This window comes from Pleurodeles waltl, chromosome 10, assembly GCF_031143425.1.
Source record: "Pleurodeles waltl isolate 20211129_DDA chromosome 10, aPleWal1.hap1.20221129, whole genome shotgun sequence".
NCBI lineage: Eukaryota > Metazoa > Chordata > Amphibia > Caudata > Salamandridae > Pleurodeles > Pleurodeles waltl.
In genome coordinates, this window is record NC_090449.1 from 224,952,938 (window position 1) to 224,966,521 (window position 13,584).

At 47.1% G+C, this 13,584-nt stretch overlaps 1 protein-coding gene across 2 annotated transcripts in view; it reads right to left on the reverse strand.

Annotated features, from left to right (window-relative positions):
- SMG1 (SMG1 nonsense mediated mRNA decay associated PI3K related kinase) overlaps positions 1–13,584 on the reverse strand; it is a 1,401,298-nt gene that overhangs the window by 146,644 nt on the left and 1,241,070 nt on the right. For both annotated transcript variants that reach the window (XM_069210224.1, XM_069210223.1), the window contains one exon: positions 3,159–3,338. In XM_069210224.1, coding sequence (XP_069066325.1) covers positions 3,159–3,338 — 180 coding nt within the window. The remainder of the gene's footprint in view (positions 1–3,158; positions 3,339–13,584) is intronic.

The following is a 13,584-nucleotide window of genomic DNA, read 5'->3' on the forward strand; positions in this document are numbered from 1 at the left end:
TTAGTTGGGGGACTGCCTATAAGTAATCTAGTGTTGTGTTACCATAATAAAGTACCTTTATATTTGTAACACTGTGTGGTTCTTTCAGGTGTGCTAGGTTGCTGTGTGACTATAGTGGTATTACATAAGCTTTGCATGTCTCCTGGATGTGTCTTGGCTGCTCATCCACTACTACCCTTAGAGAACCCTGCCTATACTTCACTAATAGGGGTTGCCTGGACCTGGCATAAGGTGCCAACATCATAGGTGTCCACCACACACCAGACCAGCTTCCTAAATCAAAACAATTTAAAAAAGAAAGGAACTTGATGCTCAAAAATTCTGACACCGATTTATACCAATAGATTACATTATTATTGATTTATGGACATCAAAGTGAACAATCATTAAATCAGGACTTTTCCCTTAACTGCGAACATGAACCTGCAAATTCAATGAGTTTGACACTTAGAGACTTTTTCAGGAAAGAAACTTTTTCGGTAAAATTTTCAGCGAGAGGTTACTTAAAGTTACTTTGGACAACCAGCAAGGTACAAAAAACAGTTACCTCTTCAAGGAAAACAACCTCCAGTCCAGTGTCTGTATCAGTGGCCCCTTGCCATTAGCATCTATGGAGCGGTACTGATGCACGGGACACAGGATACCGACGATGCTCAAAAATGCTGAAGATGCTGTGCGCCTAATGAGGTTCTCCTGGGCCTACTCCTTTGTACCTGTGGGGGGATTCTGGCCACAGGGGTCGATGTCCTCAAACTGCTCTTAGGGTCAGAGGAAGTCCAGTAGCCACTGCACTACTAGTCAGCCAGTATGGTGGAATCATCAGTTTCCTTTTTTTGATGATAACTCTACTTTTGAGCAACCAAACTGCACTCCGACAACTCTTCCGAGTCCAGAAGACTTGGTGCAATTTCTGAGCATCAGGTCCTGGTCTCTTAGGATGCACAGCAGTGAGGAGTGGCGATCCGGTGATCTGGGCTACCAGCTCTCACAAGCAGACTTATTTAGGTTTCGTGGCCATGTGCAGCCAACAGAAAAGTCAGCCAACTGGCTCTTGGAGTCTGCTTTTAGCTATGCTCGGGGAACAAGATAAGCAGGCACAATCCTTTCCTTCGCTAGGACCTGGAGCAGCAGGGGCAATCCAAACTTTGGTGCAGCCTTTTGTTTGCCAGTTCCAGGGTCTGCAGGGCAGTCCTCCTTTGGTCCTCTTCTTCTCAAGTGAGATCTGAACTCTGGGTGCCCCTTTAATGTCCAGAAAGTTCCCTCCGAAAAGGTCATGTTCACTAGCCAAGGGGCTACTAGGTTCCCTTGCGCCTGATGACAATTTCCTTTGAAATGTGGCATCTAGCTATCCCAGAGTGCTCCATTTTGTTGACTTTCAAGATGTCAGGATGCTCCTCTTGGTGTGTGGAGCTCGGTAGCCCGCTCAAGAGGAGTGGCTACATGTGAGTGCACGGCCATGGAAAAAAACAGTATGGCCAGTGTAGACCAACCTGTCTATCCAAACAAAAGAGCAACCCCCTTTCTAGTGTGTTCACTATTTGCCTTTCAAAGGCGGCTTCCCCTCTGAAGCTCACATATTCGGCCAATATCCCGTTGTAGCTTCCATCTAGGAGGAGCTAACATCTCTTCCAGTGGCAGGCCTCTATTGTTACCTGTCTTGGGAGCCATTGCCATCTCCTCAGGAGACCAGAAAGCTGTCTGCCCTCCTGGGCAGCAAATGGCATTTCTTTATAAACCAAGACCACACTCAAGAGAAAAGGGTCCCTATCTTCAGGTAGTACTGGTGATGAGCAAAAGGTGGAGGCTGTCAGTCTGGCTGTGCAATTAGATCGTTTACAGTGTGACATATGCCCTTTGGCATGTTGAAGTAGTATCAGGGTCAGAAACTGGCATTGCAACTGGATCCGGTACTGGCCCCAGCAGGGTCGGGCCCTGATACCAGAGTAGAATTATGTGCAAAGGAACAGGTCTCAGGAGGCAGCCGGTATCAGGGGAATACCTCCAACTTGGAGTCCCTACGGCTCCATGGAGCCTCAGGGAATTAAAGAGGGAGCAGTAGTTTCTGGAAAAGTTGTAGGATAGTCTCCAGGAAGACGGCTACCTGTTGCGGGTCGACGATGACCCAGGGAATTTGGGGCATGCCAAGACCTAATGAATGATCAGCTCATAATCATAAGGGGCCAGATTCTGAAGAATGAAGTGGCTTCTTACCAGAAAGAGGTAAGATGGGGATGAATCATGCTTGGTTTTCTGCCCGCTTATGGTGCATTTTCGACCTATGAAGAACTTCAAGCAGGAATGAGAAATCAAGTGGGTCTGACCTCATAACAATCAACAATGAAACCTCTGTTTTGAACACAACAATTTCTTATGCAAGGCAAAGTAAACCTTGCCTCTTTCTCCCTGATTGCCTTCGGGGGCATAAGGATTCACTTATCGTATAACTTCGAATTGTGACTTGAGCCCACACACCACATTTATGATCAGTGAGATGCCTTTAGAAATCTTATAAGCACTACAGGCACAGGTTGTGAAGGTTGTGACTGACTGTTTCCTGCAGCTGTAATACAGCTTGATCCTACTGATTGGGGGAGATAGACACTGTCTTCATGACAAAGTTTGGAGCTGTTGGAAAATAGACAAAGTTGGGAGACCAGATATGAATGCACAATGAGGGTGCAGAAAGAAATGAGCTGATGCCAATGCACAGGGATATTGCTTATATGCAGCTCTGCTGCTCCACTACTGTGGTGTTTTCAAGTCACTGAGAAGCATTTTGAAAACAAATGATCAGATTCAGTCTGGCACGTAGGAATATTCTAAAGTTGAAGAATGCACGGTCAGACATGTACATCAACTGACTGTCTACTGTAAAATTATAAACTATTAAGTTCCAAATTACTTTCAGTTGGAAAAATAAAAAAGCTACTGGAAATATATATATAAATATTAATAAGGCCAGCAACAGAAAAAAATATTGTAATTGATAGCTTTGATCAAAAGGTGTCTAGAGACATCAAATGTCAAATCAGCCTTTACAATGTGTTTAAACACAAAAGGATCAATTCTAAGAGTCTCTAAAGATTGAGAAAGCAGCATCATAGTGGTTCCCCTAAGAAAGTTCTCATTTCTGTACAGTATGTGGAAAACAAACTCACCACTCTTTTAAGCAATCGAAGCTCCAGCTCTGACACAGAGCTGTTGAACTGTGATGCAAATGAACACATTTGTTGACATCGCTTGATAAGTTCAAACAAACTTGCATCAAGGCTTAAGGTTTCCGTAGTTCTGGTGCGTAAGCTTTCAAAGTGTATGATGTTGCTACAGAGGAAGGTAACCTAGACAAACAAAAATACATTAGAAAAGTATATAAATGCACTCCAGCCATTTAAAAGTACAACCTAAACCTGTAATACAGATACAAGATGCCACACTCATAATTATATATATTTTTTAAATTACAGTTTAACTTTTATATATCCCCTTCAACGTGTTACCCATGCACATCTGAATGCGGAACATCTTGGCAACACACACTCTTAAAGTTACCTATGCAAATGCTTGGGAACTGTACCACATTAACTGCTAATACCATCACTATCCCGTCATCTAGTATGTTAGTAAGACAAATGTAACTTTCAAATAACATGTTGCAGGCTATCCGCAAATTATAGAAACTAAGCCACCAAATTATTCACCTTGTATCAAAGAGGCTTGGCCAGGTATGCTACAGCGCAAAATGTGAACCTCCAAAAGCAACTTAACTCTGCCTGTTCTGGTTTATTTCTCACAGTTCGGAAACACTCTTTCTGCTCGAGACTATCTAACCACTCATTGCTCAATGTCTCGAAGAATGAGTTACTTACCTTTGGTAACACATTATTTGGTAGAGACATATTCCTTACCTTAGAATTTCCCCTAGGCGTCAGTCTGTATCCAGAGATTTTTCTCCTTCATGTTGTCAGGTGGCGTCAGTTGGCTCAGAGTTTGTCATGGGCGTCGCAGTCGCCAGATATGACGTGGCAGGTCATATATAGGTGCCAAACAAGTGCACTGACGTCAGTTTCTTTTCACGACTTTCCAGACCAGGAGTGCAGAGCCACGAAGAACACGGACACTGTTGCGACAGAACTAGGGCCCTGAAAATGAAGTCCTTGACCCTAGAAATCAGTTCCCAGGGCAGGGAGGCTGGGTGGGTCAGTAAAGAATTTGCAACTAGTATAAGTCTGTACCAGATAATTTGTTACCGAAGTTAAGTAACTTGTTCATCTGATAGGGAACTTTTAGTTGCAGATTCCTTACCTTAGAATAGATACCCAAGCAATGCCATCCCCAGAGGAGGGTCTGAGAAACCAAGATATACTAGGAAGTCCTCCAGGACCGAACAAGCAAAGTACCCATCCATTCAGACCTGACTGTCCACGCAGTAGTGTTTGATAAATGTGTGCAAGGATGCCCACATTGCTGCCCGGCAGTTGTCCAGGACTGGAACTCCTTGTGCTAATGCAGTGGTAGCAGCTGTTAGTCTGGTAGAGTGAGCGAGCAAACCCTACAGAGGTTGCTTTTTAGCCAATGCTTAGCACATTTTAATGCAGACAAATACTCATCTAGACATGGCCCTCTTCTGCACTGCCTGACCTTTCTTCGCACCCACATAACCCACAAAGAGTTGATCATCCTCCCAGAACTCTTTTGTATGCTCAAGATAGAACACCAATGCTCTTTTTTGGGCTAAGGCGGTGGAATCTCTCCTCTTCCTTAGAAGGATTTGGGGGTGCGTAAAAAGTAGGCAAAGTGATGGACTGGCATACATGAAAGGGTGTGACCACTTCCGACAGGAAAGAAGCCCTTCTACGAAGCACCACCTTTGTCAGGGTGGAAGGAGATGAAAGGAGGCTTCGAAGAAAGAGCCTGCAGCTCACTCACTCAGCAGGCAGAGGTGATGGCTACAAGGAAGGCTATCTTCAGAGTAAGAAGCTGAAGTGGGCAGTTGTGAAGTGACTCAAAAGAAGCACACATCAGAAAAGTAAGAACTAAGTTCAAATCCCATTGGGGCATTGAGGACTAAGAAGGAGGAAACAGATGGTTAAGGCCCTTCCTTCCAGCAATGGGAGATTTAAACAAAGAGGGTTGGTCAGTCAACCTGATGAAAGCCAAAATGGAAGACAAATCACCCTTTAGGGTGCCTAGACCAGAGCCCTGCTGGGCCAAGGAAAGAATAAACAAAAGAATCTCGGAAAGAGGGGCAGAGAGGGGAACAACAACTTGTGTGTACACCATGCCACACATCTATTCAAACAGGCGATACCGTTTTGGTGGAGGAATGCCTAGCTGCCAAGATAGAGTTACAGACTTCGGGAGGACGTTCAAAAGCCGTCAACTGCTGCTGCACAATATCCATGCAAGACGACAGATACTGGACAGGTTCAGGTGGAGAACCATTTTCCGCTGCTGCTACAGAAGATCCTCTCAAAAGGAAAGTCTGATAGGAAGATCGATGGTCATGTTCAATAGCTTGCGATACCATGCTCTTGGTGCCCAGTCCGGAGCCGCAAGAATGACTTGGGCCTGGCCGTTCTTGATCTTCTTGAGAACTCTTGGCAGAAATGTGATTGGCGGAAAGGTGTAAAGGAGGCCTGAGCTCCACTCAAGATGAAAAGAGTCGCCGAGCGAGTGCTGCCTTGGAAACTCCAGGGCACAAAACAGCTGACATGGCAAGTTCTCTGCAGAGGCAAACAGATCTGAACAAAGGCTTTCGCCACTGCTGAAAGAGACCTTGCCCAACCTCCGGATGAAGACACCATTTGTTATTGACTGAGCATTGTTGGCTAAGTCTGTCTGCTCTGATGTTCAGACAGCCCGCAAGATGCTGAACCATCATGCAACTGCCCAGCTGTTCTAGTCAAGTCCAGAGGTGCAGAGCCTCTTGACAAAGGGTCCACGGGCCCACTCCACCCTTCTTGTTGCAGTACCACATGGCGGTGGTGTTGTCTGTGAACACCTGCACTACCTTCTCTTTGAGAGAGCGAGAGAGAGAGAGAGAAGAAATACTTTCAATGCTAGCCTGACTGCCTGGCACTCCAACAGGTTGATGTGGAGTCCAGACACTGCAGGAGACGAGACGCCTCTGATAGCCACCTCTCCTAGATGGCCACCCCATCCTGAGAGAGAAGCATCTGTCACTACAGTCAGATCTGGTTGGGGAAGGGAGCGGCATCTGCCTCTGACCCAAAAGCAGTTAGTTAGCCAGCACCGCAGATCTTGCACAGTTCCCACTGAGATCTGGACCATGTCTCTGAGATTCTCCTGATGCTGTGCCCACTGACACTTCAAGCCCCAATGCAGAACCTGCATATGCCATCTGGCATGTCTCACCAGCAGGAGGCAATGAGGCCCAGCAGCCTCAGAGTCATTCTCAGCTAAATCCAGGATAGAGGCTGGACCATTGGTATCATAGCCTGAATATCCTGGACTCAGCGCTCGGGAGAACAAGCCCGAAACTGCACTGTGCCCAGAACAGCTCCAATGAAATGGAGTGTCTGGGAGGGAGTCAGATGTGACTCTGGCACATTTATAGTGAACCTCAGCGAATGCAGGAGGTCCACCGTAGTCTGGCGGGGGGAGGGTGGGTGGCCAGGTAAGTCAGAGCAGGACAGAGCAGGCCCTCAGCACACAGGAAGGGCAACATAAGTCAATGGAGCCCCCACGAGGAACCCGCCGGCGATGGACACAAGGAGTCACAAAAAGGCCTGACCAGCACAACAAAACAGAAGTCCCACGTCGCAGAAGCTGCAGAGCAAGGACCGATCTTCGGATTGCAGACTGCTGGGTGCAGTGGCTTCTTCGAGCATGAAGATCTCCCAGAGGAATAGTCAACAAGCCTTGGTAAATGCAACAGTCAAGGTGCATAGGGGTCCCAGTCCAGTGGCAAGAGCAGGGGCCCATTGTCTCCCAACTTGGAAAGAAGACTAGCAGGACCCAGAGGAGGTCACAGACTCACCATCTGTGTTGCAGGACCATCGGATGTCCAAGGCAGCAGACCCCCACCAACCAGTCAATGTTGTGGTGAGGTGCCTGTTGATGCAGAGGAGTGACTCCTTCACTCCAAGGGAGACCCTTTTGTGCTTCTGGGTTCAAACAGAGTCCTTGTGACCCTAGAGAATGCACAGCTGTGGATGTTGCAGAATTCTTGCAGGGTCTAGAGAAACAATGTTGCAATGGGAGTATTCCTACCAGAAACAGACTTGTTGGGTTCCAACAAAAACCAGCAGCGGTTCAAGGGGCCAGAAGCAGAAGCTCTCTTGCAGAGAGTTCCTTGTAGAGTCTTGCTTGACAAATCTGAGGACCCACCCAGGAGGATGCTATTAAGCAAACCCTAAAAAGGGGGGGGGGGAATTGGTTAGTCTCTTCAGTGACCCCACCTATCAGAGGAGGTCAGGGATGTCATGTACCTGGTCTTACATGTCAGATGCTCCCAAGGGTCTCCTCACATCCTATTTCCAAAATGGCAGAATCAAGTGGCCACGTGGTAGATCTCCGTGCATCTCCTTAAGGGAAGAGCTGGATAGGGGTGTGTGGTCACTCCCCTGTCCTTTGTGTAGTTTTGCGCCAGAGCAGGAACCAGTGGTTTCTGAACCGGTGCAAACCGGACTATGCAAGGAGGGCATCAAATTTGCCCTTCAAAGCAATCTCTGGTGTTCAGAGGCCACTCCACCCCAGCTCTTAGAAACCCAATATACAGGTGGTCACACCTCTTTCTTGAGGAAACCCTTTGTTCTCCTACGGCCTGAACCGCACTCACCAGCAGGAGGGCAGAACAGTGTCTGGGGTCAGCAGCAGTGCCGTCTGGCAGCTAGAGTCCTTAAGGCTACACAGGCAGAACTAGGGGATCCACTAGGGAACCCCCAGAGTACACAGTGTCATGCAGTTAACACATGATATCAACCATGCCTAGGTTCGGAGTAGCCATTATGTAGTTGGACCACTAGTGTTGACCAGTTCCACTACATACCATAGGATGGATTCCCCGCACTTACAGAGTCCAGGAATTGGCCTGGGGTCCTTCGGGGTATCCTGTTCATGGAGAGGTACCCTCACAATTATAGACATGCACCCTGCCATTGGGCTGAAGGGCCTACCAGAGGGGTGACTTATAACGTCTAAGTGCAGTGGTTAGGTTTAGCAGTGAAAGCAGGCAGGCCTGCAGTCATAGTTTGCATGGGCTCCCACGGGTGGCATAATACATGCTGCAGCCCATGGATGACCCCTGTTGTACCAATGCCCTGGGTACCTAGGTACCATATGCTAGGGACTCAAATGGGTGGACTAGTATGACAACTGTGGGTGTGAAAGGTTACCAATAACTCAATTTAGGGGAGAGAGCAGTCATTGGGCTCCAGGTTAGCAGCATCACAGTGAACTACAGACCAAACACACTGACAAGGCAAAAAGTGAAGGAAATGCTGACTTGGCTGAGTGTGCCGGGATCCTGCTAACCAGGCTCCAACACCAGTGTTCTTTCCCTAAAACTGTACCATTGTTCCCACAATTGGCACAGTTAAGTCCCTTGTATAAGATACCAGTGGTACCAAGGGCTCTGTGACCAGGGATGGTCCCCAAGGGCTGCAGCATGTATTGTGCCACCCTAAGGGACCCCTCACCAAGTACATGCACACTGCCATTGCAGATTGTGTGTGCTGATGGGGAGAAAAAAGGCAAAGTCGACATGGCATCCCTCCCAGTGTGCCATGCCCAGCAACCACTGCCTGTGGTTTAGGTAAGTCACTCCTCTAGCATGCCTTACAGCCCTAAGGCAGGGTGCACTATACTAAAGGTGAGGGCATAGCTGAATGAGCAATATGCCACTACAGTGTGCAAGTCCATTCTTAGACATTGTAAGTGCAGTGTGGCCATATTAAGTACATGGGCTGGGAGTTTGTCATCACAAACTCCACAGCTCCGTGATGGCTTCACTGAAAGCTGAGAAGTTCGGTATCAAACTTCTCAGAACAATAAACCCACACTGATGCCAGTGTTGGATTTACTGTACAATGCACTCAGAGGGCATCTTAGAGAAGCCCTCTGTATTTTAACCAACCCTTTAGTGTAAGGCTGACCAGTCTGTGGCAGCCTGCTACTAAAAGACAAATTTCTGACCCCATGGAGTGAAAGCCTTTGTGCTCTCTGGAGTCAGAAACAAAGCCTGCTATGGGTGGAGGTGCTTCACCTCTCCCCCTGCAGGAACTTCAACACTTGGCGGTGAGCCACAAAGGATCAAACCTCCTGTTACAGCCCTCTAGGGCACTGCAGGTAGTGTAGATGCCCGCCCCCCCGGACAAGCCCCACTTTGGGCGGGAAAATTAGGTAAAACAATAAGGAGTGACTGCTCTAGCTACAACCACTCCTATGGTGTCCAGAGCTGAAGTGACCCCTTCCCTGCAGAATTACCCATCTTGGTTTGGAGTACAGGGACCAACAGGCTTAGAGGTGTGCCCTGCCACCAAAGGGGTTGGGCATGGGAAGGGTGAAGCCACCCTCAGGGACAGTAGCAATTGGCTACTGCACTATGACCCCTGTAACGCCCCTAAATCTAGGATTTAAAGACTCCCTTAAACCTAGCTCACCAGATTACTGGTGATCTCAAGACAAGAAGAAAGAAGGACTACTAAGCCGACCCCCAGCAGTGAAGTCTCTTGGCCCCAAGTCTTACCAGCTTGGCTGCAGCTTCAAGGACTATGCTACCAAAAGGCCATGCATCCTGCAGGACCAGCGACCTCTCCAACGCCCCAGAAGACTGCCTGCCAACCAGAGGACCAAGAACTACAGAGGAGAGCGGCCCTGTCCACAAGAAACTCCAAGGACGACTCCAGAACTGCCCCGGATCCACGAGTCCTGCCCACTCTGCACTTGACGCCCACGGCCCATATCCAGGTGGCCCACCGGTCCACAGCAGGTCCGCAGGTGAATCTGACCTTCTGTCCACTCTGGGTTGACACCTCCTGGCCAACATGACGACGCCTGCAGCCTAAATCTAGAGGACCCACTTGATCGTGAGAGAACCGGACAAAGATACCCGAGGCCCAAAGGTACCCCCGCAACCCCCTAGCCTTGTGAAATCCGACCACCAGTCCAGCAACGTTTAGCAGACAGCCCTCCTCCTTGTCCAGCCTGTGATTTACTTGAACCATAACCCTGAATCCAGCCTGCAGAATCTATGTGACCCAGGGGTCCACTTATTGAAAAGCATTGGGAGTCAGACGCTGTGTTTTCACCCTGCACCTAGCAGCCCCTGTGCCGCTGATGGTGTGCATTTGGTGCTAACCTGGTCCCCCCCCAGGTGCTCACCTAAACCCCCCAAGGTCTGCCTTCAGAAGACACTGGTACTTACCTGCAGGCAGATCTTTTCCAAGCACCTCCAGTCCTCATAGGATTCCACTGCGAACCCGACACCAACTTTGACCTCTGCACCCAGCTCCTGTGCTGCTGGGGTGCACTTTTGGGGTCAGCCTAAACCTTCATCAGTGGACATCCTAAAACCCGAAGACTGGTATCGTAGTTGTGTACTTCTCTGTTTTCTGTGTTGTTACTCCCAACCCCCCTGCCTCCCCCTGACACCCCCCTTCACCCCGACTCTATGAACTCCTATGGAAAACTGCATTAAGTGTCAACTTTTGAAATAGAAAATTGCTACTTACTACTTCTAGTAACAAAGTAACAATATTTATATATGGAAAATGTCCCTTACCCAGTGTACATCTGTTCGTGACATGGTGCGCTGCAGATTCCTGCCATCTAGTGTTGGGCTCGGAGTGTTACAAGTTGTTTTCTTCGAAGAAGTCTTTTTGAGTCACGGGACCGAGTGATTCCTCCCTTTTGGCTCCATTGCGCATGGGCATCGACTCCATCTTAGATTGTTTTCCCCGCATAGGGTGAGGTAGGAGTGGTAGAATGAGGATACTAACGATGCCCATGCAACAAAATAGATATGTATGTACATAGTTTGTGTTAAAGGAATGTTTATTTACATATATACAATTTTAATGATACTCTAACGGCTACAGGCTCCCGGGGAGGTGGGATGGCGCATGTGAATCTGCAGCGCAACATGCCACGAACAGATGTACACTGGGTAAGTGACATTTTCCGTTCGATGGCATGTGTAGCTGCAGATACACATGCTGTGCATAGACTACAAAGCAGTAATCCTCCCCAAAGCGGTTGTCAGCCTGTAGGAGTTGAAGTCGTTTGAAATAATGTTCTTAATACAGCCTGTCCTACTGTGGCTTGTTGTGTTGCTAACACATCTACACAGTAATGTTTGGTAAACGTATGCGGTGTAGACAAAGTGGCTGCCTTACAAACCTCTGTCATTGGTATGTTACCTAGAAAAGCCATTGTTGCTCCTTTCTTTCTAGTGGAGTGAGCCTTTGGTGTAACGGGTAACTCTTTTTTAGCTTTAAGGTAACAGGTTTGTATGCATTTGACTATCCATCTGGTAATGCCCTGTTTGGATTTAGGGTTACCAGCATGGGGCTTTTGGAAAGCAACAAACAATTGTTTAGTTTTCCGAAATGATTTTGTCCTGTCTATGTAATACATTAGCGCTCTCTTTAGGTCTAATGTATGCAGTGCTCTTTCTGCTACCAAGTCTGGTTGTGGAAAGAAGACTAGGAGTTCTACAGTTTGGTTTAGATGAAACGGTGAAGTGACTTTTGGTAGACATTTCGGATTCGTGCGTAGAACCACTTTACGTTTGTGTACTTGTATAAATGGTTCTTCGATAGTGAGCGCCTGTATTTCGCTAACTCTCCGTAGTGAAGTGATGGCTATTAGAAATGCTACCTTTCAAGTCAAGAATTGGATTTGGCAAGAATGCATGGGTTCAAAAGGTGGGCCCATGAGTCGTGTAAGTACAATATTAAGATTCCACGAGGGTACTGGTGGGGTTCTTGGAGGTATAATCCTTTTTGGTACTTCCATAAAGGCTTTAATAACTGGGATTCTAAAAAGTGACTTTGTATGTTTAATCTGCAGGTAAGCAGAGATTGCAGTGAGATGAATTTTAATAGAAGAAAAAGCGAGATTTGGTTTTTGTAGGTGTAGTAAGTAACTTACAATATTTTGTATGGAAGCATCTAACGGCGTGATTTGGTTTGCTTGGCAGTAGAAAACAAACCTTTTCCATTTATTAGCATAACAATGCCTTGTTGTCGGTTTTCTTGCTTGTTTAATCACTTCCATACACTCATTTGAAAGGTTTAGGTAGCCAAATCCTAAGACTTCAGGAGCCGGATTGCTAGGTTGAGCGATGCTGGATTGGGGTGTCTGATCTGTTGTTTGTGTTGTGTTAACAGGTTTGGTCTGTTTGGGAGTTTGATGTGGGGTACTACTGAGAAGTCCAAAAGTGTGGTGTACCACGGTTGGCGAGCCCACGTTGGTGCTATGAGTATTAGTTTGAGTTTGTTTTGACTCAGTTTGTTGACTAGGAAAGGAATGAGTGAGAGAGGGGGAAAAGCGTAAGCAAATACCCCTGACCAATTGATCCATAGAGCGTTGCCCTTGGACTGAGGGTGTGGGTACCTGGATGCGAAGTTTTGGCATCTTGCGTTTTGTTTTGTTGCAATCAGATCTATGTCTGGTGTCCCCCAGCGGTAGAAGTAATCCTGTAGAATCTGGGGATATATTTCCCGACTGAGATTGTCGGCTAACTGATTGTGAATGCCTGGTATATATTACGCTATCAGATGAATGTTGTTGTGAATTGCCCAATGCCAAATCTTTTGTGCTGGGAGGCATAGTTGTGACGAGTGCCCCCCCCCCCCCCTGTTTGTTTAGATAGTACATTGTTGTCATATTGTCTGTTTTGACAAGAATGTGTTTGTGGACTACAAGGGGTTGAAAAGCTTTTAGTGCTAGGGAGACCGCCAGTAGTTCTAAGTGATTTATGTGTAGTTGTTTTTGTTGATTGTCCCATTGTCCTTGTATATTGTGAATGTTGAGGTGTGCTCCCCACCCAATCATGGAAGCGTCTGTTGTAATAATGGCGTGAGGCAATGGGCCTTGAAATGGCCGTCCTTTGTTTAAATTTACAGGGTTCCACCATTGAAGCGAAGAGTGTGTTTGGTGCTACCAACACTAGATCCTGAAATGGACCCTGTGCCTGCGTCCATTGTTTTGCTAGGCACTGTTGTAAGGGGTGCATGTTTAACCGTGCGTTTGGGACAATAGCGATGCATGAGGACATCATGCCTAGTAGTTTCATGACAAACCTGACTGTGTACTGGTAGTTTGGTTGTATGCTTGACACTACAGTTTGAAACAAATGAACTCTTTGTGGGCTTGGAGTGGCAATTGCTCTTTGAGTATTGTGTGGCTCCTAAGTATTGTTGTATTTGGGATGGTTGCAAGTGAGATTTGTGGTAATTTATAGAAAACCCTAGTTTGTGTAGGGTATCTATTACATATTGCGTGTGACTTTGACACCGGTGTTGAGTGTTGGCTTTTATTAGCCAATCGTCGAGATATGGGAATACGTGCATGTGATGTTTCCTTATATGAGCTGCTACTACAGCGAGACATTTTGTA